A 27,812-nucleotide genomic window follows, 5' to 3' on the forward strand; every position below is an offset into this window, starting at 1 on the left:
GTATATAATCAACATGTCCTTTGTCTGTCCTTCCCCAAAACTGTTTTTTCTGTATCCAGTGTGTCATTGTGGAACCTGTTCCTACATGAGTTCAGTTTAGTTATTGTGCAATGTTATGTACCGCAGTGGCACTTTGTGACTGATGATAATGCCTTTGGTATCCGTGATCTCTGGAGAGCAGAGCAAAACTGCTGTATGGTACATTTTTTATCACAGATACACTGCTTCTGTTGTGAGTTTCCTGGCAGTGTAATTCGCTAGCAAACGTATATCTTAAGTATCTCTACCCTGCTTTATTCAGCAGGTGTGTGATTGGAACTATATATGTCTAAGAGAAATAATTGTATCAACAGACCTTTGAGTCTGCAGCTGAGTGTAACCCTGAGTAGTACAGCAGAAACCAATTCAGTACAGTGACTTGGCTTACAGACTTATCTACTTTATAAATAGGCTTATTGGTTTAGTTAGTAATAGTTGGAGAGTGGTATTTTTGTAGTGTTGTATACACTTCGTGTTAGTGCAAGGATTATGATTTTTAACTTAATGGGTCTATTTTTAATGTTTTATTAGATGAATTTCACTAGATTCCACTCTGTTCTGTATATCTATATTTTGTTAGACTGCTTTCTATCTCCAGCTGATGAGCTACTCTTGCATATAATTGCTGATCAGAACAAAATATAGTGTAATAAATGCTGTAAAATTACCCTCATCTCCATGCCTTCTAAGATCCAGTTTATCTAATCTCTTCAGTGATGAGCAGGGTTTCTATAATATAGAAAGGAGCGTATGTTTTGTATAAAAAAACTGCATGTATAAAAAAAATAGTCTGCTTTTTGTTCAAACTAAAAAGCATACCAGTGCTAACCTCTGGACTAAGACAAAGCATGGAGAATTTAAACCCAGAAGGAATTAATTTGACTAAATTATGAGCGTCTGAAAAAGGGATGTTGGAATAGTTGTTGGAACTCGGTAACTATCATGTGCACTATCCCCACCTGCTATGGTAGTTATGTTGTCTTACCATCTTTGGTTAGGTTGCTTGACTAAAAGAAACCAACTATGATAATATTTCTTTTAAAGACCAAAATGATACCAGTGTAACAGCTGAAAAATGCTCTTGGTGGTTGGCATATGGGACCTTTGGTTTGATTCCTGTCCAGTATACACACTAAGGTCTATGTTTGAATGACTTATGGCAGATTTATAGCTGTTCTAATGTGATAGGCAGGTTACATGGTTGGAGGGATATTAGTGGTTAGTGAGGTTGAGAATTTGGGATCTAGAAGGAAGATATCCAAGAAAAAATTTCACTGTTGCTCTGAAAAATAAGAGATCAGCACTTTAAGATAATGCATATATTGTTTAAACTAAACTAGATTTCAGGAAGGTTTCAGTCTTTGACTGCACCACAAGGAAGAGCAAGGGGTGTGAAACTGTGAAAACTACTGTTCTTGTGCAGGGGGAATGTATAAATGTTCCTCTTCAAAGCATATATCAATTAATTGACTCAATGGAATCCTAGCAATGACCTTTATACAATATATTGTAAATCTTCACTGTCCATTTATTTTTTATCCTTTATTACAAACTGAACTGGAAGGTAGACAACAGTACTTCTTCCAAAGTGCTGAACAAACATGATATAATTGGTCACCCCAACATTCCCTGCAAGGCAGGGATTAACGTTCCTTTATTAAACTTTTAATTGAATTATTGAGATGCCTAAGGGGCTAGCCCGGTGGCCAGCCACAGTAATGAGGATATTTCTGTGCTTCCTCTCCCCCTCCACCCCCAAAGGGGAAAAAAAAAAGTGTGTTAGCTAAACTCAGGTTAGCTAACTTGGGTTAAAATAGCAGTGAAGACATGGCAACTCATGTCATCAGTTCGAGTTCAACCCTAGGCTTTCCTTTAGGCTTTACCTCAAGTTGCCAGCGTGAGTTAAAGACTGAGTTGCTGTATTGTTGCTGCTATTTTTAATCCAAGTTACCTAACCCCTAGTTAAGAATACATCTTTTTATTTGCAGGGTAGATATACCCTGAGTGTGCTGACAGTACACATTCATAGAGTCTAAGGCCGGTGGTCTGAACAACCGTATAACTCAGGCTATAGAACTTCCTCAAAATAATTTGAACAGAGCATATTTTTTACAATATTGTTTTAAAAATTGCCAGTGATGGGGAATCACTTGGCGATCCTTAGTAAATTATTCCAGTTGTTCATTACCCTCACTGGTAAAAAATTTACATCTTTTTTTCCATCTGAATTTGTTTATCTTCCATTTTCAGCCATTGGGTCTTGTTATATCTTTGTCTGCTAGATTGAAGAGCCCATTATTAAATATTTGTTACTCTTGTAGATACTTATAGACTCTGTTCAAGTCACCCCATAACAGTCTATGGGTTAAACTAAACAGATTAAGCTCCTTGAAGATCATTCTTGTGGCTATTCTCTGAACCCTCTTCAATTTATCAATGTCTTTCTTGAATTGTGGACACCAGACCCAGACCCAATATTCTGCCAGCAGTTGCACCAGTGCCAAATATAGAGGTAAAATAACCTCCCGGCTCCTATTTACTACTCCCCTGTTTATGCATCCACGGATCACATTAGCCCTTTTGGCCACAGTGGTTGCACTGGGACAACGTGTTCAACTGATTACCACCCTGACCCCCCCCCCCCAAGTCCTTTTCAGAATCCCTGCTTCCCAAGATAGTCCTTTATCCTGTAAGTATGGCCTACATTCTTTGTTCCTAGATGTATGACTTTTTATATTTGGCTTTATTGAAACACAAAGTATTTGCTTGCACCAAATTTACCAGGCAATCCAGATTGCTCTGTGTCAGTGACCTGTTCTTTTAATTATTTGCCACTCCTCCAACTTTTTGTCATCTGCAAATATTATCAATTGATTTCATTTTTTCCCCAGATTATTGATAAAAATATTAAGTAGCAAAGTGCTAAGAATTGATCCCTGTGGGATCCCACTAGAAACATATTCTCTGATGATGATTCCTCACTGTCAAATAGACAAATTTTAATTAAAAAACCTCCTCCTTATTGTCTTTATTGCTGGTGGCCATAGATTTCTCCAAGTATCCTTTTGCTTCCCTTACCCATTTCTTACAATTCCTAGCTTCTTATAGTTGTGTTATAATTTTTTTTCTTGTTGTTTTCACTACTCCTCTAAGACAGGCTGTTTTTTTTAACCAGTGTGGCCTCCTTTCTCAATTGTGGCTTTTTGGATACTTAGTAAAATGTTCTTAAACAATTCCCAATTATAATTCATATTTTTCTGTTTAAATTCTTCCACCTGATTTGGCTCATAATTGTTTTCAGCTTTGAGAAATTGGCAGTTTTATAGCAGTGGGTGGGGGTGGGGGAGTGCGAGCGCACTGTGTAGTTGCAGCTGTGTTGGTCCCAGGATATAAGAGAGATGATGTGGGTGAGGTAATATCTTTTATTGGACCAACTTCTGTTGGTAAGAGAGACAAGCTTTCAAGCCACACAGAGCTCTTCTTCAGTGTGTGTAAGTACTTATTTGGACTTCAAATTTTTTCTGTGCCAACAGTATGATCAAGTCATGATCACTTGTACCTAAGCTAGCACCAAATCTTAGTTTGAGGTCTCCTATAGAATTTCCCCATGTTGTATTCAACACTTCTTAAATTAGAAAATTGTCATTTGTAATTTCTAGAAATTCTGAAAACGTTTTAGCACTGGCAGCATGAACCCTCCAGCTTATGTGACTCAGACTGAAGTCCTCGCGTGATCATGCAGCCTTTTTTCATAAACAGTATAGATAAGTGCTTAAGAGGCCAGTCATCCTGTTCCCTAGTGTGATTTGGTGGACTGTAGCAGACACCAACAAGTACCCCATTATGTGCTTTTGCTATTAGGACATTGATCCATAAGCACTGAAAATAATTTTCTTCCAAGTCTTCACTGAGCTTGTGGTTATTTTCACTGACAGCAATGAGGGAATAGTTGGACTTAATTCACCCAAAATTTATGTGCCTTACTTGTTAGTGTAACTTTTATATAATTGATCACTGTTAATGGGGGTGGGGGAATCTTCCACTCTTTCAGAGCGTGATTACAGTTGCTCCGTATATTGGTAAATCTTGTCCAGAATAGAAAGTAGATGCTATATAAATAAGCGAGTAGTTGTGCAGCTTCCCACACGCATACAGGCAGATGGCTCCAGCCATAGCATCATCAATGCAATTTAGCAGAACAGGGGAGCAGGATTTTGGGGACCACAACTTTTGCACTCTATGGACTTACTACAAACCAGGTGGTTGTGGCAGTGCACAGGACTTACCAGACTTTGGGAAGGGTCATAAACACCAGGTTTATCTATCACAATATGCACACATTAGTCATTGCTTGGTAGGGATGCAGTGGGGGGAGAGGTAACAGCAGCATTATGTTTCTGTATCATGAAGCCTCTTATACCAAGGTTGGCTTCTTGGGTTTGATAGGAAACAGGGCTATTATTGGTGATGAATGAGGTAGCAAAATGATGTGCCATGAAGGGGAAAACTCAATATATGACACCCAGTCTATGAATACATTTATAAAATCCAACCTTTAAATACCTAATAAAATATGTTGATTGGATTCTGTTTTTCCTTCCTCAGTTGGCTGAAAGTAGCCAGAAGAAAGAGAGGTTACAGCAAAGCATTGAGAAATCAAAAATCGGACGCCAAGAGACTGTAAGTTTCTGTTCATTTTTTCATTAAAGAATCTGTCTGTGAGGATGTACAATCTGTAGATGTTAACATGTTACAGTTTTACATAAAATAATTGAAAATCTTAATAGAATGGCTAAATATTGGAAGAGAGGATGAGGGAGGGGGAAAATATCAGGCTTGCTAGACAGCAATTGCTGATGGCCCAGCTGATTTTGATCTGTGGTGAGTACCAGGTGGGTGTTTCACAGGGTGGGAAATTTTGTGATTGTTTGAGAGCTGCTCTTTATAAACCTGGATCAGACTGAAAATAAAACAAACAAACCCCCAAACTAAACTAATCATAAGTATGTGCTGAAATGCCAGAGGTTGCTGAATGGCCAAATGAACCCAGCTATCTGTGAATTTAGGTGGTTGTTTAAAATTTGGATCTTGATTTTAATCTGGCTAAATTTAACCAAGATCCTTTCTGTGTTGAAACTGTTGAAGAAACACTGTCAAACGAAACTTAAAACATGCCACTTCATAGGCATGTTAGGTGGAAATGTCTTTCATACAGTATCCTAGCTAAACTGAGCATTAGGGAAGGTAAATCTAGGTTCTTACTGATCAGTAGTATATTTGAAGTAGATGATGTTCTTTGGAGGGACAGTATAGATCTGAAATATTTGAATTAGTTTTTGTACTTTGGAGATTGCTGCTGCCCTAAAATGATGTGAAACAGAGGTAAGGTTTTTGTTATAGAAACAATAATTCCATTAAAAAAACTGTCAAGAGAACATTAGTATTGCACAATCAAGTATCTAGGTATCAGAAAATGTGAAAGTTATGGATACACAATCTTGAATTACATGACTGCGTACTAGTTCTCAAATAACATCATACATTTTTTTTCTACACCCTACAATACATGTGTATAACTTTGTAATAGATTTTTGTTACTCTCACTAATTGGTCTACTGTATGGTACCATTAATGACATAAAATTATAACGTAAAGTCTCTTCTTTAAAATAGGCTATATTTTTAATTTTATTATTATTATTCATTCAGTACTCTGAGTAATCAATTACTGTAGTAAGAAAGAGACTCTCTCAGAGAGATGCTATATCCACACACATTAAAGCAGTGGTTCTCAAACTTTTGTACTAGTGACCCCTTTTACATAGCAAGCCTCTGAGTGCAACCCTCCCCCCCCTCATCAATTAAAAACTTTTAAAATATATTTAACACCATTATAAATGCTGGAGGTAAAGTGGGGTTTGGGGTGGTGGCTGACAGCCCGCGACCGCCCATGTAATAACCTCATGACCCCCTGAGGGGTCCCAACCCCCAGTTTGAGAACTCCTGCATTAAAGTGTTTAGAATGGAAGAGTGTGGCTCTTTTAATATTATGTGTTTTTATTTTAACTTTAAGCTAGAATTATCTTTCTCATTTACACTATTCTCAATTATCATAATAAAGTTCAAGTTCAATTCACACAGTATTGCATTTAATTGATTCACTATATTTATATTTCTCCCTCACAAGTTCATCTAAACTGGAAACCGACTGTTTCACTGATATACATGCGCTGGCATATTTTTAGTTGCTAAAAAGTTATCAAGATTACATATAATAGTGTGTTTACAGTAAGGGCTCAGTGGAAGCAGTCAGGTACACTAAAGAAACAATTGCAAGTTATTGATTATGAATGATCATAACGTGTATAGGTAGTGTGGTGAGGATCTGAGATGTGATCCCAATCCTTATTTACCCATGTGTATAACTAGGAACAAAGAACAGTTTGATTACTTAGAATAATTTTGATTTGGTTAACCACTTTGCCTTGATCTTGCATTCATTATGCACTGAAGACTCACTTTGAAACAGGGTATTTTGAATGTGCATAAAGAGCAGGATTGGTTTGCCTACCTTAAAATAGTAGGAAATGGAGCATCTGATAGTTTTGGAGAGCAAAATGATATTTGCATTTTGCATAAATGTGTAGTAGTAGGAGTAGTAGTATAATTATTGCCTATTTAATTTTCTTTACTGTTGGTTTCTCCCAAAATGCTCTGAACCCAGGCAGAACGTGTTGCCCTAACAAAGGAACTTGCTGCTCTCCGGCAGAAAAAAGAGCACCTAAAGGCAGAAATAGATCAATACAAAGAATGTGATCCAGATGTTGTTGAAGAAATCCGTAAGTTGTACATTGTGTAGCTTTAATGTATTAAAATTTCACAAAAAGAACCAAACACTGAAGGAAAAATGGTGCTTTTCAACAGCTCATAACTTGTGCACAGCTGAATGGATTTTCATGTGGGCACAAAAGGCAAACTTCCTCTGCCAAATTTCAAGTTGCTGCTGCAAACCAAAGAGTTGTAAAAGCTCTAAAAATTCTTCTGACATTTTATTTTATAATCAAGAGTGTTAAGTAACCTAAATAGAGGTTGCTACTGCTTCTATTCTATAATTTATAACTCATTACTGATAAACTGTTACAGACTGGGACATGGGCAGTCAGGCCTAGTAGTCGGAGCACGAGTTGGGAGCAAGGAAAGAGAATGTGTGTGTGTGTGTGTGAGAGAGAGAGAGAGAGAGAGAGAGAGAGAGAACGAGAACCAGAGCCGGAGGCCAGATACCAGAGCCAAAAGTCAAGTCAGAGTCAGGAATTGGAGCCAAAGTTCAGAACTGAGCCACCAGGAGTCAGAGAAGGCAGAAGGGCTGGGTCCAAGGCTGGGGCAGGGCAGGAACAAGGCAGGAGAAGGAGCTAGTGCAGCTGTGGGCAAATGCTTTGAGTAGCCAGGGCCCTGCTGCTGGGCTTAAGAGCAGGAGTGTCAATTCCCTCAGCCATCTGGGTGGTTGGACTATGACAGGTGGGCAAACTACGGTCCGGGGCCCTTCAGATGTTCTAATCTGTCCCTCGAGCTCCCGCTGGGGAGCAGGGTCCGGGGCTTGCCCTGCTCTGGCACTCCAGCTGGGGAACGGGGTCAGGGATTGGCCTCGCTCCGCCCAACTCCTGGAAGCAGTGGCATTTCCCCACTCCGGCTCCTATGCATAGGGGCAGCCAGGGAGCTCTGCATGCTGCCCCCGTCCCAAATGCAGCCCCCGCAGTTCCCGTTGGCCGGGAACCCCGGCCAATGGGAGCTGCAGGGGTGGCGCCTGCGGATGGGGCAATTCGCAGAGCCGCCTGGCCATGCCTTTGTGTAGGAGGCAGAAGGGGGATATGCCGCTGCTTTCAGGGGCTGCTTGAGGTAAGCGTTGCCCGGAGCCTGCACCCCTGTCCTCTCCCGGGCCCCTGCCCCAGCCCCGATCTCTCTCCTACCCTCCAAACCCCTCTCAGTCCCAGCCCAGAGCACCCTCCTGCACCCCCAAACCCTCACCCCCAGCCGGAGCCCTCACCCCCCCAACCCGGAGCCCCCTCCTGCATCCTGAACTCCTCATTTCTGGCCCCACCCCAGGGCCTGCACCCCCAGCTGGAGCCTCACCCCCTCCTATGCCCCAACCCCCAATTTCATGAGCATTCATGGCCTGCCATACAATTTCCATACCCAGATGTGGCCCTCGGGCCAAAAAGTTTGCCCACCCCTGGACTATGAGGAGGCTCAATTGCGGTCTAACTCTACTCTTTAGACTGTCTGGGGGGTTATGCTAGAAGGGAAGCAGGCTAGCAATTGTCATTTACTCCTGACACACGCTTGAAATCAAAGAGAGCTGAGGGTGTTCGGGGCACCTCAAGAACCGCTCAGCTCCTTGAAATAGTGGCCCCAAATAAGTGTGTGCATCAAATCTAATCTCTTTGCTCCTACTATTTACCGTGAAGACAATAAAGTCTATAAATGGGGTTGGAGGGAATTATTTACGGTGTGAAGCACTAGATACGCACACACAAAAGCAACTGCAGCCATTTTCTGTCCATCAAGATTTTTTATTCTTAAACCTTTTGACTAAAGGAAAATTTAATGTCAGACTATATTAATTCAACATTTATAGTTGATAATTGAAACAAAATTGAGGATATGTAGTTATGGTTCTCACAGCATCTGTATCTTGGTTACTGTGTGTGTGTGCATAGTGTAGTTAATCTCAACAATAATTATGTACAGGCTGAACACAAATGTTCACATTTGAGGGCAGGCTTTTAGAGGAAGACCATCAACATTCCTGTTTAATCAGTGTTTTCTAGTATGTCTGCGTTTTTATAGTTTTAGCTTTGGAATGGTGAGCTGAAAGTATTTGGAGGCATTTTACTCTGAAGAAGCAGTTTGCAAACTGTTTATATAATCTTGTGAATATTTTAGCATGAGTAGTAGGAGTCAAACTTTTCCCTCCTTCCCTCTCCTCCAATATTATCATAAATGATAGGTAAGAGTATAAGTAGTCAAGAAATTAGGTTTGTTCATCAGTTATGTTGCTGATGGGCAGGATTTCTAGCTGGGACTGTCCAGATAGTTGTCATTCTGAGTCTGCATGCCTGTGGTTAAGGGTAAAGCCCTGCAAATCTGCAGATATCCGCTGTATGTCCGTAGATGCAGATATCCCCTGATCATGTTTGCAGATCTGACGCAGATACAAATTTTGTATCTGTGCAGGGCTCTAGTTAAGGGCATGTGTCACTACCAATGCTAGGTTGGAGCTAGGTTACCTCTCCAAAATAATTAATTGCTTCTGCAGCTGTGTAAGGATAGCCAAAAACTATTTTGAACATAGTGGGGCAATGGACACTTTGGGTACGTCTACACTTACCGGAGGGTCCAGCGGCAGGCAATCGATTTTCTGGGATCGATTCATTGCGTCTGGTTTAGAGGCGATAAATCGATCCGGGATCGATCCCGGAAGTGCTCGTCGTCGACGCCAGTACTCCAGCTCGGCGAGAGGAGTACGCGGCATCGACGGGGGAGCCTCCCTGCCGCGTCTGGACCCGCGGTAAGTTCGGACTAAGGTACTTCGAATTCAGCTACGTTATTAACGTAGCTGAATTTGCGTACCTTAGTCCGAAGTGGGGGCTTAGTGGGGACCAGGCCTTTATAATGAAATCTGGCCACATCCTGATCTAAACCAGGGTTTGTAATAGGAGGCAGAATGAGTTTTGTTAGCAGATAATAAATTTCCTCTTTTAAGCTACTGGTTCATGAGTCAGACCACTGGAAATAGGCACCATGGAAAGTCCAAGCTATAGTGTGGACTTCAAAGTATCTCCGGCTTTGTTTTTTCTAGTGGTGTTTTCAATATTTTAAGTTCTTCTTTGAGTGCTTATTCACGTTGATTCCAATCAGGTGTGCGCATGCCACATGCATGGTTGTCGGAAACTTTTTCCGTCAGCAGCTCCCGTCAGGTCGGCTAAGGAGCCCCTTGAAGTGGCGTGCTCAATATAGGACCCTGCCGACCTGACCCCCCCTTCAGTTCCCTCTTACCATCCATGCTGGCGTTGGAACTGCATTTCACTTGCTTGCAAGTGTTCCCTTAGCCTATTACCTAGTCCTACCAGGTTTCTTGTTTTAGTAGTTAGTGTATTGTTGTTTGTAGTTACTATAGAAATTGTGGAGTGGGATCATTCATTCATTCATTCATTGGGGCGGTGCTGGACTCGGTTCAGGCAAGAGCGATACTATCAGAGTCCAGATTTCAAACACTGACCGGCATCATTTAGACTCTCAGACAATACCCCACCGCAACCACAGGGACATGCCTCCATCTCCTTGGACACATGGTGGCATGCACCTATGTGGTCAGGCATGCCAGGCTGAGGTTCAGACCTCTCCAGGCGTGGCTCGCCTCAGCTTATCACTCGGGTTTTGAAGGGATGCCCTTTGGACTTGGTAGTAACAGTGCCGGAGCGAGTCTTAGATACTCTATTCTGGTGGCTGGACCCTCGCATGGTCCGCGAAGGAGTCCCATTCAGCACCCCTCAACCATCCATGACCTTTGTAACGGACACGTCAGACCTGCGTTGGGTGGCCCACCGAGGAGACCTACAGATTCGGGGTAGGTGGTCGCAGTCTGAGATCCCGCTCCACATCAATATAAAGGAGCTCAGAGCGGTGAAACTAGCCTGCCAGACCTTCCAGACCAGAATACAGGTTCAGTGTGTGGCAGTGCTGACTGACAACACCATCGCCATGTTTTACATAAACAAGCAGGGGGGAGCCCACTCTTCCCCTCTCTGTTGGGAGGCTCTCCAGCTGTGGGATTTTTGTATAGCCCACTCATGATGCCTCCAGGTGAATGATCTCCCTGGAATATGTAACGAGCTTGCGGATCACCTCAGCAAGTCGTTCCGCAGTCACGAGTGGTCCATCCGTCTGGACGTCATACATTCCATTTTCCAAAGGTGGGGGTTTCCCTGGGTAGACCTATTCACCACCAGGAGCAACAGGAAGTGTCCATTTTGCTCCTTCCAAACACAGTCCTGGCTCTATCTCGGACGTGTTCTTGCTCCCCTAGGGGGACCATCTAATGTATGCCTTCCCGCCGATACCACTCGTCCACAAGGTACTGCTCAAGACCCTCAGAGACCAGGTGGAGGTAATTTTGCTGGCTCCTGCGTGGCCATGCCAACATTGGTACACCACTCTTCTGGAGCTGTCAGTGGACACCCCGATTGCACTGCCGCTCCACTCTGCTCTGACCACACAGAACCACGGTCGCCTCCTTCACCCGGACCTCCAATCCCTCCATCTCATGGCTTGGAAGCTTCATGGTTAAACCCAATGGAGCTCCAAGGCACGGAATCTGTGGGGGAGGTGCTGCTTGGTAGCAGGAAACCTTCCACCAGGGCCATTTACCTAGCTAAGTAGAAAAGGTTCTCATGCTGGTATGAGCAGAGTCTCATACCTCTACTTCAGGCATCTATACATAAGAACATATACCGTTCATCCTGGAGTATCTACTGCATCTGAAGCAGCAAGGTTTGACTGGATCATCCATCAGAGTACACCTCGCGGCCATCTTGGCATTCTACCCAGGAGAGTTGGGGCTCTCGGTATTCACCAACCCTCTGGTGGGCCATTTCCTGAAAGGCATGGAAAGGCTATATCCACAGTCCCGACTGCCGGTACCTGCTTGAGAGCTCAATCTGGTCCTCGCTAGGCTAATGGGGGCCCCATTCGAACCATGGGCTACGTGCTCCCTTCTGTATCTCTCGTGGAAGGTGGCATTCCTAGTTGCCATCACATCAGCCAGGAAGGTGTCAGAGTTAAAAGCGTTAACCTCCGACTCCCCCCACACAGTCTTTCATAAGGACAAAGTACAGCTCAGGCTGTACCCAGCCTTCCTGCCAAAGGTGGTATTCCCAATTCCACATTGGCCAGGACATTTTTCTACCAGTCTTCTATCCCAAGCCACATGCTAATGCACAGGAGCAGAGGCTTCACTCACTAGATGTGCGGAGAGCGTTAGCATTCTACATTGAGCACACAAACCCTTTCAGGAAGTCGAACTATTTGTACTAGTGACAGACTGGATGAAGGGGCTTCCAGTCTCCTGACAACTCATTTCTTCCTGGATCATGGACTGTATCCGTACCTGTTATGACCTCACTGAGGACCCAGCCCCAGCTATTACAGCCCACTCGACACGAGCTCAAGCCTCGTCCACCGCTTTCCTGGCCCAGGTGCCCATTCAGGAGATTCGCAGAGTGGCAACCTAGTCCTCGGTGCACACGTTTACCACCAACTATGCCATCACCCAGCATGCTAGAGAGGACGCAGCTTTCAGCAGGGCAGTTCACCAATCAGTGATTTCTTAACTCTGACCCCACCCCCGTGGGAGAGCTTGGGAGTCACCTGATTGGAATCGACATGAACAAGCACTCGAAGAAGAAAAGACAGTTCCTCACCTTCTTGTAACTTGTTCTTCGAGATGTATTGTTCACGTCCTTTCCAATACCCACCCTCTTCCCTCTCTGTCGAATTAGCTGGCAAGAAGGAACTGAAGGGGGGTCAGGTCGGCAGTGTCATATATTGAGTGCCATGAGGACGCCACTCCAGGGGGCTTCCTAGCTGACCTGATGGGAGCTGCTGAGGGAAAAAGTTTCCAACAACCATGCACGCAGCATGCGTGCACCTGATTGGAATGGACGTGAACAATACCTCTGGAAGAACAACAGTTACAGGAAGGTGAGTAACCATCTTTTTTCATTTTAAAACCAAATTGTAGTTCTAACTCTTCTGGTGCTGAAGACAACTTTCCACTTGTGAACGGAAGCAGTACTAACTTGCTGAGTCTACTAACAGAATGAAACAATAATTGTGAAAGGTGTGAACTCTACATTATTATTTTGAGAACTAACTCTGAAAGCTGCTGATGATTTAATTATTTCACTACTGATCCTTTGAGTAGAAGAATCTAGTTGTTGTGCTTTATGCAAGCCATTGCTTTTGGATTAATTTGAAAAGTCATTCCATGTAGAAAAGTATTACAAGATTTAAAGATAGAAAAACTTTATTATTCCACGAGTATTGGATTTGTGTTTGTTCCTTAACACAAAATTTCTATTTCCGGAGGAACGAAGGTAGTGGGGAATCTCAAAGGGGAATGAATGAATTTAGGGAATTGGAGAGGCTCGAAAAATGAGTGAAGTAGGTAAATTGTATGTAAAATTCTCCAAAATACAAATGATGTACATAACTATTAAGGTTTTCATTTTTTTTTTAAATTGGAAAGTATATTGTATGAGGGTTTTTTGTTTTAAAATACCTTTAATGTATAATGTTGTGGATATGGTATGTTTTGGAGTGAGGAGCTACATGGCACACTTATTTAAAGTGCAGTTATACTTAGAAAAGTGAAAAATGACTAAGCTCAGTCCAAAGCCCACTGAAGTCAATGGGAGTTGAACCAGGCCCGTAGTGAGAGATTATTTTCCAACAGCTTCCAGATCAAATGTGCTCATTTTGCTAATAAAAAGATGTTTTGTAGTTACCAGCCATGCAATATGCACCTGATATCCAATAGTTCAGTTGTGTTCTTTGTGCCTTGTGCATCGACACCAGTAGTAAAGCTTCTGCAGCTTGAATGTAGTTAACAATTCTGTTGAAGAAACATGAGCCATAGTAGAATCCATCCACATTGGTACTGGCTTTACTGGTTAACTGAAGTCTTGTTTCGTGAGTGAAATAAGCAGATGTCACGGAACATACATAGGGAACAGACCAATTTGGTAAGCAGGTGTCATTTTTAAGTAATCTCATTTCTGAGTATAATTGCACATGAATGCACTAGTTTTTAATATTTGAAAACCTGGGTGAAGATTATAGATCACAAGTAATTGCAGTTTTTGTTGGCACACTCTGTAGAGAAGTCAAGTTTGAATAAATAAGGTTCTCCACTTCTGTGGAGAATTTCTCTAAACTACTGCTGTCTGATTTTTGTACACATTCAGTAGCTAAAGAACACGTTTCACAGTCAGCCTGGAGTAGAAACTAATGTGACAAATACTGTGAATCTGAGATTATAGATGCATACATGGTATTTACACTTCAGACAAATTCAAACAAGTCAAAGTGACGAGTTCTCTCTGAGAACTTGTATCTCTGCCAAGTTTATTTTAAAATGAAGCTGTTTTAGTTAGCTAAGCAAAAAAAACCCCACAGTTTTAAAAGCTGGAACGCATGTTTTCTTCCACACTGATATATCGAATGACTGGCTCAATATATTTTGTTCCAGCTTTAGAGCAGGGGAAAAAAAACTCAAAAAACCTTTTTTCTCTTTGTTCTGAGAGAAGAAAGGAGACATTTAATCCTGTAAGGAATATCTTTTCAAAAGTTGTAAGAGCAAGTGAAAACAAGGGTTTATAATGAAGTGGCTCATTCAAACTTTTAGGTACAGATCTTGCAATCATCTTGTCCACGGGGTTCAACACAGGCACTTCCAAAGATTCAACACAGGATAGGGGTTCGCCTTCATGAGTCTAGTTGCAGGATCAGGCCTTTAACTAGCACCTGCAACACGCTCTGCTTCAACCCTGAATAATTGTACTTGCCCTGGTATTTAACTGTTTTTGGAGAGGAAGGGGAAGGATCATTAGTTTTGTTTTAAATTACTGTTTTGTTTTTTTTAAGAGGAAAAAAAATGTTGAAAAGGAAGATGGGGAGTGAAATTAGTGTAAGTAGGTTAGTGCCTAAGCTGGTAAATCTTCATAACCATCTTGTGGAGCTGATATAATGGGTAGGTGAACACGTGATCGGTTTTGTGATGTGGGCAAATGGCTACAGGTGACTAAATGGGGAGCATCACAATTTGCAATCAGTTCTCAGTGACGGAATAAGCAGCAGTTCACTTGGTGGTGTCTTAAAAAGATTACATGGAAACTGCATTTACCAGAAAAAAACTAAAGAAATGAGAGAAGATGTTTGAGACTACTTTGAGAGAGAGAGAGAGAGAGAGAGAGAGAGACTGGTTGCATCACTTGTACTGTCCCACTGTTAAACAAAGGACTAGAACAACCTTGCTTACTTGGCTTTCCACTAAAACAGCTCACTGAGCTCTTTGATGCAGATATTGTTGACTGTTGTTTAAAGGTGATCTGCAAAGGAAAATTTAAAATATTGGTTTTGTTCTTGTAATGGGGCGACGACTCACCCTGTGGTGCCTCCTGTTGGTTGTCTAGGGAATTAGCTCTCCAGCCTTTGGAGCGTCCTCTGCAGGCCCAAGCCTCACCTGTCACTTGCTCCGTGTCCCTCCTGGACCCCAGTGCCCCTTTTCCTTGGGTGCTGCCTCCTGGCAGTACCCCTTCAGCTCTCTGGGTCTCCCCTCCCAGGGGAACCCTCAACCCCCTATCCCCACCTCGCCTCAGTCTTGGGCTACTGCCAATCACCATCTAGCCCCTGCTCAGTGGGGCGGACTGCAGTGTAAAAGCCACTCATCATAGGCAAGGGGGGTTTGGACCTCCTGCCTTTGCCTACCCTGGGCTGCCCCTCTGCAGCCCCAGTACCTTTCTGGCCTTTATCAAGCCTCCAGCCTGGGGAGTTTCCAGGCTGGAGCTTCCCAGCTTCTCTAGTCTTTCCCCAGCCCTGCTCCACTCAGGTACCCTGTTCAGCTCCCCAACAGCCAGTCCCTCCTCTCTCAGCAAGCTAGAGAGAGACTCTGTCGGAGTTCCTGTCCCACTGCCCTCTTATAAGGGCCAGCTGAGCCCTGATTGGGGCGTGGCCCCAGCAGTGAGTGTTTCCCCTTCCAGCCCAGGCTTGCCGTGCTTATCCCAGCAGCAGCCCTCTGGCAGCCTCAGCCCCTTCTCTGGGCTGGTTTAACCCCTTCAAGGCTGGAACGAGGTGACTACCCTGCTACAGTGCCCTTTTTGCTGTTTCATGTTGTATAAAGTAGACCTGGAAATATATTTTGGATTTTTTAATTATTCTTTCTGCTTTTACATTAAAATATCAGGATTTTTCAAGTCTCCTCTTTCCTGAGAAAATGTGTCAACAGTCTCATGTATATTAAGAGCTTTGTCATGTCTTCACTAGAGCTAGATGTGCTATAACTGTGGGCTTGTCTAGACTAGGGAAACCTATTGTTACACACCAGGGCAAACTCATAATGTGGACACACACACTGTGCTGTGCAGCTTACACCAGTAATGTACCGGGGCAGATTGTATTGATGCAAGTCCTGTCTTACATGTGGTGCATGTGTACATGGGAGGATTGATGTAATTTCTCCCTCCCTCCTTTGTAGGTCAACTTTACTGGAATGATCAGGATATTAGATTTGTGACACCCCAAAATGTAGGGATATGGAAGAACTTTGAGGCTCTATGGATCTTTCTAAATACAGTATAACAGAACGAAAGTCTTGATGTTCCCCTTGACTAGTGTCATGGCTGCAAAGTACATGAGGGAGGGAGCAGGTAACATCAAATGCAGGTAACTTATAAAAATATTGGGGGACAAATACATACTAGATGCAGTAATTTAATACAAATACTGACGGTCTCTGAGGGCAGTAAGGAATTGCCTCTGTGGGGAGATGTAGTTCATTAGACTTCACAACTGTGGATATGTCTACACTGCAAATAGACACCCGTGACTGGCCTGTGCCAGCTGACTCTGCCTTGTGGGGCTCAGGCTAAGGGGCTATTTAATTGTGGTGTAGAAGTTCGGACTGGAGCCTGGGCTCTAGGGTCCTGTGAGGTGAGATGGTCTCAGAGCTTGAGCTGCAGTTTGAGCCCAAACATCTACAGCCCGTTAGCCTGAGTCAGTTGGCGCAGGCCAGCCCTGGGTTTTTAATTGCAGTGTAGACATATCATGAGTGAATTTTTTTTGTTTTTGGAGTCCACTGAACTCAAGGGAAATACTCCCACTGACTTCAGTGAACACTGGATCAGACCATAGGCCAGTGTGGTCACTTTCTCTTTGTTAGGTGCACTATTTCCTGCTTGCATTAGCTCTTGTCTGCTTGGGCAATAGAAGAGGTGTAGTTTTGGTTATAAGAGTTATGAGACCAAGAATTAAGGAGTGGGATTTTAAGAAAAAAAATCTTTAAAGCGAATAGTGTGCACATGTGTGTACGTGCGCATGCATGAGTGCGCATGCACAATGTGGTATGTGTGAGTACATGACACTGAACATTGTGTATATGTATGGGTTGCAGAAATTTTTTGTTACCAGTCCTGACAAAACATGAGAGACATTTTTCAAAGACATATTCCATATGTACTGATGAGACTTGACAGTCTAACCTTGTCATAAAGGACATAGGGAGCCTGTACTGATGGAACTTGAGTCCTCTTTTTTTTTTTTTTTTTTTTTTAAATAGGCTGACAAAGATTTTAGACACTTTAACAACACACTCCCAGAATAGGGGATTAGCTTCCCAATAATTTAGTATGTGCTACGGTGTCTCACTATAGAGACAGAGGTGGAACTATTATATTCATTTGCACAGGGGTTATTGTCAGGCATAAGTTCCTCATTTTTTGAGAAAGCAATGCTAATATAATTTATACACATAGTGGTTTCAATCGCAGATGGCTTACACTATGTCATGCTCCACGTCTTTCAAAACCATTCTAACACACAGTGGATCTTAAGCTAAGAGTTGTGACTCCCAGGTAAATTTCCTAGTAATTGCAAAATTTTCTACAGGATCTACTCACTTAAACATTTCTAGCCCTTGTTGTGAAGATAACATTCTCAATGTAAATAGCTACAGTAAATAAGATATTTAATGCATAATTTAAATGACAAATCAAATGCATACATTGAATCCAGTTTATGATGTAGTGAACTTTAAAAGTATTACAGCATATTTGGTATTTTGGCTGAAACAGTGCAAAGAATTCTGGTAAAGCAGAGCATTGGGGTCATGGGTCATGTTCTTCACTCTGATTATGATGGAAACGTCTCATGAGCATCCATTTCTTCCCCAATGCTATCAGACAATTAGATTTTTCTTCCTTCCGTGTTTGATAGAGTCTGCTGGTAGAGTTTTTTGCACCCCGACTTGCATAGGCATTCACATATGAGCTGTTGCCCTGCTTTCTGTCTCGTGAGCGCTGCCTCTTCCATTAACTTTTTTGATTTCCCTCTCATTGCTACAAATAGTCCCTGATGGCAAAATGCAGAACCTTGTCCAAGGTCACGGTCAGTATTGATCTATGGATGAGTCAGCAGGAATTGCTAGGCAATCAAGTTAGCAGTGTGCTCTCCTGTATGCCAAGTGTGTAAGTTCTGCAATGCACCTATGACCAGTGGTCTTGGAAGTGACATTCCTAATAAACGTGAACTCAGAATTTGATTGCATGAGCACACTTTCATTAGTAGGCATCTTCTTATGTCATACAGCTCCCAGAAATAGCTTAAAGAGGCTTCTCCAAGAGAGGTCAAGAATTAGTGTGAGAGGAAAATCTGGCCTATTGTGCTTGAAGGGGTAAGGGAAATGTTTAATGAATTTCTCAACAGCAGAGGCCTTAGACCCAGGGGAGTAGAAAATTTTCTATACAAAATTGTTTCTGTCAGTAGGAAGAAGTATAGAAGAATAAGGTTGATAGACAATTCTTACTATAGCTACCATTTTGATATTTAAATACAAAGGGAGACTTATCAGAGTGAATTCCATTTCTGTAACTATAGGGTTATTATTTACTGAGACCTCCCTGCATGAGCAGTACTAGGAAACCCACAACTAACAGTATCAGAGGGGTAGCCGTGTTAGTCTGAATCTGTAAAAAGCAACAGAGGGTCCTGTGGCACCTTTGAGACTAGACTAGACCCTCTGTTGCTTACAACTAACAGTGCTTGTTAGCCTGTGAGAATAATTGCACCTGCTGTTGATCCATACAACAGAATTACACTTCATGATGTAAAAGTTACTTTACCCCAAAAATATTTAAGATGTTAGTTATATTTTGCATTATCTGATAACAGTTCTGCAGGCTGATTGTTAATTATATCCTTGAAAAGTTGTCAGTTTTCTCTGCAATCTCTGATCCTTTCAGTGAAGAAATCCATAAAACCTGCCTGCTGAGTTAGTATGGTAGCTCACACTGTCACCAGCTGCTTCTTGTTTTGTAAATTTAGCTACTTTGTCTTGGGAGACTTGGCATTTCATTATTCTTATGGGCAAGATCTTGAGGTTCCTGTTTTTGGAGATCTTATTTGGTACATAAAAAGATAAGCCTTAAGGGTGGCCTGGAAAGATAAAGTAGTCAGGGTAAGAAAGGGAATTCAGTACAATTCTTTCTTTGCCACCTAAAAACTTGAAGGAAGAAAATCAATATGCAGGTTCTGGATGCTGAGAGTTTTCAGCATTTATTAGTAACATTGATGGGCCTGTACATTATTGGGTCATTGTTTCTACAGTAACCCTTTAGAAATGAACAATGACTGATTTTAAACAAAAAATTGACTTGTCCCTTTTTCCTGCTTTATGTCTAAAAAGAGCCTGAAAGTGGCTTTTAAAAAGATCTGTGTGGTGTTGTTTTTTAACCATAAAAATATCAAGAATGTCATTGTCCACTCTACTTCTGCTGGAGGGACCTAATGGATGTCTTGGAGCATGTGCATTGTGATTTCACACACCTTAACTGTTTAATCATTGACAAAGATAAGTTTTCTATACAGTGTTACCATTCATTGAAGTTGAATAGACTTTAGCAAAACAAACAAACAAAGTTAGAAAGTGTGGCTAAAAACCCTTTCCTGTCTTAATTGTTAAACCTTCACTTTCCAGCTCTTGTGATGTCATTTCTCTACTTCTACAATCTGAAGCCATGCTTAATTTGTGCCAGGGCTGAGCCCTGGCCCCTCTAGGCTTGTCAGTCACAGCCCTGGCACCTCTGGGCTTGCCACATCAGTTATGAAAGTAAAAAAATTGCTTGAGCTCTAGCACCTCTTTCATTACAAATTAAGCACTGATCAGAAGACGCTGCCTACCAACGTTTCAGCTCTAGCAGTGGGAGTGCTAGCAAAGGCAAGACGCCAGGCAGCTACCAGCTTTTTTTTTAAACTATTTATTTAGGAAGTGTTATCAGGTTTACAAATCCATGCTATGTAAATATCAGAGAGAAAACAATAATTGTTAGCAGAGTGAGATTTTGTTTAGAGAAATGTTAATATAGTAAAACAGCAATATAATCATCAGATCTCTCCATTTAACAGGATGTTACCATATTACAGAGTGAGAATCTTTATAGTACCCATGATATGCTTCTGGTGATATTATTAAAATAAGTAAAATCTCTGTACATATTTGACAAACCAAGCATGTCTATCAAATGTTAATATTTAAAAGAAATTGGACAGGTGTGTTGTGATTTTTGCAGGTGAATGTACTTTGTCTTGATATTGAATAAATAGTAATTAAATACATAAGTACCTATTTATCCTCTATTTGCTGAGAATGGCTACCATCATTTTATGTACTACATTGCCTAACCCTGCTCACAGTGGGTCTATACAATATGCTTTTGTTTAGGCTTGGAGAAAAAGTGCATTTTCAAAATATTTTAGCTAACATGTTTTAAAACCCTAGTGTTGGCTGGGCAAGTTGTGTATATATATTTTAGCACACACAAGCAAGTATAGATAAGCCCTAGATTCCGATACAACTTTCCCTATCTATACTAGGGTTTAAAACATGCTAGCTAAAATGGTTTAGCTAACACATTTTAAAAATGCACATTTTATCCTAGACTACACAAGCCCTTATTTTGTAGACCTGCTCTGAGCAGGGTTAGGCCATACAGTGCTTAAAATGCTGATGCTGCTAGTACATTGTCAGTGCTAGCATTCCCATCGATGGAGCTGCTGAACCCGTGGAAGCAACAATGGAAAATTCTCGGAACAAATGCCTGTGCAGAGAAGAGTATAGAGTCTCTCAGGACAGACGTGACCTGAATTTCCAATATAAAAAACAAACTAACACTCTCTCTTTGCCTTCATACATCATAAAGAAGCAAAAGGGCAAAGTCCCATTCTCCCCCCCCTTCCCCCTTTTTAAGCCATCTTTAAAGAATTCAGAGCTTTCACCACTACATTTTACTATTATCTAATCATTCTTCACATCACTGACTGCAGCACATAAGGTTAAATAATGAGCACCAACCTTAGCGTGTGCTAAGTTTATTTTGCAAAATAATTAAAATTTGCCTACAGTGGAATCCATGGCGATGAACACTTTATCTCATATTCATTTTCAGTAGCCCTAGAGACAAACTTTGTATTTCATGCTGACCATTGTAAATGAATATTATCATGCAAGCACTAGCAAGGCTGACTGGAAATGGTCAAGGTGTATGTAAGCATGAGAAATATGATGATTCTGATAAGTTCCCAGGCTGATACAGCATTTACACCAATGGGGACAAGATGATTTAACAGACTTTCTTAGGCTTGGTCTACACTACCCCCCTAATTCGAACTAAGGTACGCAACTTCAGCTACGTGAATAACGTAGCTGAAGTTCGAAGTACCTTAGTTCGAATTAGTTCGAACTTACCTTGGTCCACACTCGGCAGGCAGGCTCCCCCGTCGACTCCGCGGTACTCCTCTCGGCGAGCTGGAGTACCGCAGTCGACGGCGAGCACTTCCGGGTTCGACTTATCACGTCCAGACTAGACGCGATAAGTCGAACCCAGAAGTTCGATTTCCAGCCGTCGAACTACCGGGTAAGTGTAGCCAAGGCCTTAGAAACTGGTTTGTGTCATAAAAACTCTTTTAAAGCTACTTGCAGTGGAGATGGGTTTTTTTAAAAAGTGTTTTAAACTTTATTTTTGCATTTGTTATCCAGAAACGTTATTCTGTCTGTCTCATCAAAGGGGTCCTTAATATCTTTGAAGTCCTGAGAACCTTTCTGGTTCCCTCTTCTAAGGCACATGATACACAACTGGATTTGCCTCACAGGCTACTACCATTGCTATGTGCTTTTTCTCTAAAGAGTCGTGAACACCTGTGATGCTACAAAAATAAGAATATTTACAGGTGAGAGAGATTGCTCCTGAGTAATGCCAAGCATTCTCTCTCAGAGAGGAGGCAGCTGTCCCTGCAGCACTTCCAGCCCATGGATCTCCCACATAGCTGTGCAGAGCACTATTGCTGAGCCACCAAGCAGGCTAAACCAGAATTATTTTCTTTTAAAATACATTCTTAAAAATACTTTTGACACTTCAGATGTTATCTTTTATGGTCCTTTGTTGAAGATATTTCATGAACCTAGGTTTGGGGCATGGTTGAATCTTAAAAAAGATATATTTGAAAGCCACAGATGAATATCTTCATTCTGGTCAGTGGATTCGTAGGAACTGTGTCAATATAAACATCATCTCACTGTTTTGCACTTGTTAAATTATGTGGCTGCTCATGGTTTTCCTCTCTTTCAGGTCAAGCAAACAAAGTCGCCAAGGAAGCAGCCAACAGATGGACTGGTGTGTTTCATGTATATAATTCACAACCTACCAGTTTAATTTTTTTTTTAAATGGACAGCAGACTTCCTCTCCTAGTAGAAACTTGGTTTGCCAGATTTCAGTCTGGAGCTAATTTCTACAGTTGATTTCAGGAGACTTCAATAGCAGAAGTCCCTTAATGTTAGTGATGTGGTTGGCACTGGCATAGCAAATTACATTAATTAATTTATGAATTTAATCTTAATTTACATTTTTTAATGTGTTTAAAATTGACAATGTTATATAGAGGTTTTGTTGTCGCTGGTGTGATTCAGATGCAAATATATATGTGGAGTGATAAAGTAATTATTCTTGCTTAGAGTATGTAGAGTTTGCTCAGTGTCACAGATGAAATCTATAGGCTGTTGCGGTTTTGAAGAAGGTTACTGCATTATGTTCTTATGGAAATATTTTACCCATTATTTCCCCTCCCTTTTGCTCTGCAGGTGATTTGTGTTACATATTGCCCTTTTGCAGAGCAAACAATGTGTATTTTTCATTTGAGTTTTCATTGGTGGAAATATTGTGTTTGTAAATTACATTTTTTCAGAATTTGTCCCTGTTCATTGTATAGTAAGTGAATAGCCCAATCTTTTCTAGAAACAGAGAAGTGGTAGGCGCAGCAAGTTTCAGTGCTGTAAAGTGCCAGTGTAGACAGTGCACCAGCGCTGGGAGCCGCACTTCTCGTGGAGGAGTTTTTTGTTTGTTTTTACAGCACTTGGAGAGCTCTCTCCCAGCGTTGTGCTGTGACTACACAAGCCACGTTAAAGCGCTGCCACAGCAGCACTTTAACGTTGCCACTGTAGACTAACCCTTATTCAACTGTTCAATAGTAGTGGGAGAATGTATTCAGTGACTTCAAAAGACCACTAATTAAGCTAGTCCTCTGGCTAGTGCTCCACAGTGTACTGGTGGCCTTTTGAAAAGTCACCCAGAATACACTGCTTCTGGAGACTGTATTGGGAACTGTGAACTGTGAGCTACCTTCACAACATCGTAGTTGTAATTTTTTAGAACAGCACATTGCAGGTGCACGGCAAAACTTGCGAAGGTTGTTAACATGATTCAGTGTGGATATACTGAACTTTTACCTTTACACCAGTGCAGGACAGCTGGCTCAGTTACAAGCTAGACTACACCAGCCCTAAAATGAGTGGAGATCAAGTAAAATTATGACCTCATCAGAGGCAAGAGACATTTGGATAATTGAGAGGAGAAAGGATTCTTTATCAGACTGTTTGAAACACTTCAGTTTGGTTTTGTTACATCGATTTGGCTTCAATTATTAGCACTTTAACAAATTAAGCTGTGAGAGTTCACAGAAAATGCACATTCTTTAGGTTGTTCAGCAGGTCCTCAGCATAATCAGGGAAGAACAGATTTGATATTGCTAATATTTCTTGGGTGAAAATAATCAGATAAGAATATTTTTTAAAAGCCTACACCTTTTCAAGTTTCTGTTCATAAACCGTGAAGAAGCTCCCCCAAAATAACAACTGTATAAGCCCAATTTTTTCTAATCTTTTAAGTAATATTTTAACTATACAAAATAAAATAGCTATCGAATTTATAGCTAAGGACATAATAGTGGCTAAAAACTCATTTTGAGCATAATTTTTATTTTTATGCACACATTTTTACCAACCCTATTTGCCTCATTAGCATTTGTAGCGGTGCTCAGTTATTCATAAAAACAGAACAAGTATTTAATTCCTCTTTCCCCTCTTAGCCCTACCTAGTAAATTATATTCAGAAGCTTTGCAGCTCTGTGCTTTTTCGGATGTTTCCAGAGGTGGTGAAGAGTTTACAGTAGTGAAGAATCTAGTGCCCCCATTCTGCTTGTGAACTGAAACATTTCTTCACTCTTTTCACAGATAATATCTTTGCAATAAAATCTTGGGCCAAACGGAAATTTGGATTTGAAGAGAACAGAATTGACAAAAGTTTTGGGATTCCAGAAGACTTTGACTATATTGATTAATATGATACTGACACAAGTGTACATATCTTATTTAATATTGCTCAGCTGACATTTGTCTGTGTTGCTTTTCAAAATCAAACCAAACACCCTCTTGTATTAGTTGCACTTTTCATTAATGTTAATAAAATGTAAACAATACATTGTCGGTTTTGTTTCCCCCCTCCCGCATTACTTCCAGAACACTCTCTCACTCTGGCACTGAGTGATTTAGCCCAAGTATTAAGGAAGGCTGTGCAGGGTAGTTGTCATAAGGTCCTGGTCTTCATGTTTCTGTTTGCTTGTTATAAGAACCAGGATGAGCCCAATCAAGAGGAAGCCAAAATCTCCAAGGAATTCCCATCTAGGTATGTTCAGCAGTTTGACTCTGCTGAAGAGTCTGTGGTATGGGAATAACATTGGAGGACTTGGAAGGAAGTTTCCACTGATCTGGATGAGGACAAACCATCCTAGTCAACCAATACATGTCCACCTATCCATGTTGACGCGTCAGTCACATACTCTGTAGAAAACTTAGTCCAGCATCCCAAAGTCTGAATCAGGATAAGTAAGTTGCAGAGAGTAGACGGGTTGATCTGGATAATGACACCATCATAAGAAATAATGACCAAAACTACTAATCATCCCAGAGGTAGAGAAGGTGGACAACGTTCGGGGGCTGATTGTAGGAGGGAGGGTGGAACTGGTGAGGGACAATGAATAGTCCTTGAGACAAACAAGTTGGGGAGTAGACTTGCTTCCTGAAATGCAACAGGCACACGCTGTTGAAAAGACCTGAGAGGAAGCAGCACGTGTGATATATCGAACAACCCATGAGCTTGGTGATAGACCGCTGGATGTATTATTGCTTGGCCACAAAAAAAGGACTGATCCCAGACCATCAGATGTGCTACTGATTGTAAGGTCATGTGTTTCCGTGATAGTTACCCTCGTGAGTCAAGTGTAATAATATCTTGGTGCAGCATCAGCTGTTGGGGGTGCGTCACATGCCCCTAAGGAGCCAATGCAACCCATTGAGAGTGAGTGAAGTAGCCAATTTCAGAATGGCTTTTTCAGAGACCTCAGCATCAAATACAAAAGAAAAGAATGAGAGGCAGGGGTGGAAAGCTTAAGGAAATATAAACAGCTATTTTTGTATGATCATTCCCCTCCTTTCTATTTTGTGTAGCTGCCCCTGGGTACTGTGAGAATAGTCTCCTTGCCAACACCTAAGTAAATTTTATGAACCATATGTTTCTGTATATGCCGTTCTGATGGCTTTTACAACAAGTCTTGTAGCAATTTTTGCTTTGGCAGACTAATACATTGTTAGCACTTCTGTTTGTTCTTGCATCTGTCTACATGGATCTAAATTCAGGCCTTACCTACCTCTCCTTCTCACTACATTTAGCAAGTGTCCATGGTGTTAAGATAACTTTCAATTAACTGCAGCATCTGTGTCCTTTCCTCTTTCACCCCTCCTTTTTCTGTTTGAATGTGTGAGGGCATTATTGGTAAGCCTGAATGTCTTTGATCCACATCCGGGAGTGTGGGAGTCATCTGGAAATCTCTCTCTGGGATAGGACTTTATGATTTTCCACTTCTAGCCCCTCTGGCAATGGCATCCTGCACCCTAAGGCAATATGCAGGATGCAGCAAGCCCAAAATGGTGTTTCACATTGTTGCTGTCTTGTAAAGCAACATGCCACTTGATTATCCAGACATATGAATCTCAATTTCAGGATGCTGAAAGATATCTGTGATTGAACTGGTACCCTGATGGGCAGCACCACAATTTAACTCTTGGAAATTATTGGGAGTTTGCCAGAGAGATCATGAGCCAAGTTTTCAGAAGGTAGGTTCTGCCTGCTACAAGCAAACCGTGTGAGAATTAGGCCAACATGCCTTCTTTGTCTCCACCTTGGTTTACTTGCTAACTTTAGCAAGAGTTCTACTGGAAAAGTGATGTTAATCTGGGTACTTGCTCAGAAGCCAGTCTCTGGTGATCTGTGCAGTCAATGTTCCCAAACAGCCCAGAGTGTCTGAGAACTGAAGGATTTAAGACATGCTCCTGGGTATTGGGCAATTTTGTCTAAGATGATGTGTAGGCCCCTACCAAATTCACTGTCCATTTGGTCAATTTCATGGTCATAGGATTTTAAAAATTGTAAATGTCATGATTTCATCTATTTAAATCTGAAATTTCATGGTGTTGTAATTGTAGGGGTCCTGACCCAAAAAGGAGTTGTGGGGAGGGCGCAAGGTTATTGTATGGGGGATGTGGTACAGCTACTCTTACTTCTGCGCTGGTGCTGGCGGCAGTTCTGCCTTCAGAGCTAAGCAGCCGGAAAGCGGTGTCTGTTGTCCGACTGCCCAGCTCTGAAGGCAGCAGTGCAGAAGTAAGGGTGGTATGGTATTGCCACCCTTACCTGTGCTGCTGCTGGCAGGGCGCTGCCTTCAGAGCTGGGCGCCCAGCCAACAGCCGCCGGTCTCCGGCTGCCAGATCTGAAGTCAGCGCAGAAGTAAGGGTGGCAATGCTATGACCTGCCCCCATAAAATAACCTTGTCTTCCCCTCCCCCACTCCCTTTTTGGTCAGGACCCCCAGTTTGAGAAACTCTAGTCTCTCTCATGAAATCTGTATAGTATAGGATAAAAGCACACAAAAGACCTGATTTTACAGGGGGAGACAAGATTTCACATTCCGCTATATGTTTTTCATGGCAGTGATTTTGGTAGGACCCTAAGGATGTGATAAGCATTGCCAAGGATAGATATATATATTAATTGGATTGGAACCTTTTTTTCTTCCTGTAGGTGACCTTGATGGCTGAGCATACCCTGGCCTAAGGACAATATGCATGCAGTCACTAATACAGGAGATATAGAAACTGCAATGTCAAAGAACTCTCTTGTTGACTGATTGGTGCTGCAGCCTTTCCCAGAGAGAGTTACTACCCTTTCCTGAAGATACCATCGAGAAATGCTTAATGCAGCTGGAGGTGGCAGACTTGTCTGATCCATGTGGTAGCCCCCAGAACTCTGAAAGCGTCCTGTTGCCATGGCCCCCAGGGTGGTGGTGATGTAGTTAGGGCACAGCTCCTCTATGTCTGGCTCTTCCAAATCCTCCTCTGCAGTGTAGCTGGTTTGAGAATTAAATTAAATTAAATCTGAACCTGAAGAGTAGTTTGTCTCTGTTAACTCCATGAACCCCACTCGTAGCCTATAGGCCTTGTGGCAAGCCTGATCCTGCAGGAGGTCTGGGCCTTTGGGGGCAGAGGACACCTTTTTTCTTCTCTCTCTC

General features: G+C 41.9%; 1 protein-coding gene across 2 annotated transcripts in view; it reads left to right on the forward strand.

Annotated features, from left to right (window-relative positions):
• The window catches only part of MND1 (meiotic nuclear divisions 1), a 45,800-nt gene extending 21,139 nt beyond the window's left edge, over positions 1-24,661 (forward strand). For both annotated transcript variants that reach the window (XM_034772850.1, XM_034772851.1), the window contains exons 5-8: positions 4,645-4,719; positions 6,763-6,877; positions 22,490-22,534; positions 24,428-24,661. In XM_034772850.1, coding sequence (XP_034628741.1) covers positions 4,645-4,719; positions 6,763-6,877; positions 22,490-22,534; positions 24,428-24,534 — 342 coding nt within the window. In that variant the 3' untranslated portion in view covers positions 24,535-24,661. The remainder of the gene's footprint in view (positions 1-4,644; positions 4,720-6,762; positions 6,878-22,489; positions 22,535-24,427) is intronic.
• Positions 24,662-27,812: the final 3,151 nt, after the last annotated feature.

Source organism: Trachemys scripta, chromosome 5 (genome assembly GCF_013100865.1).
Source record: "Trachemys scripta elegans isolate TJP31775 chromosome 5, CAS_Tse_1.0, whole genome shotgun sequence".
Lineage (NCBI taxonomy): Eukaryota > Metazoa > Chordata > Testudines > Emydidae > Trachemys > Trachemys scripta.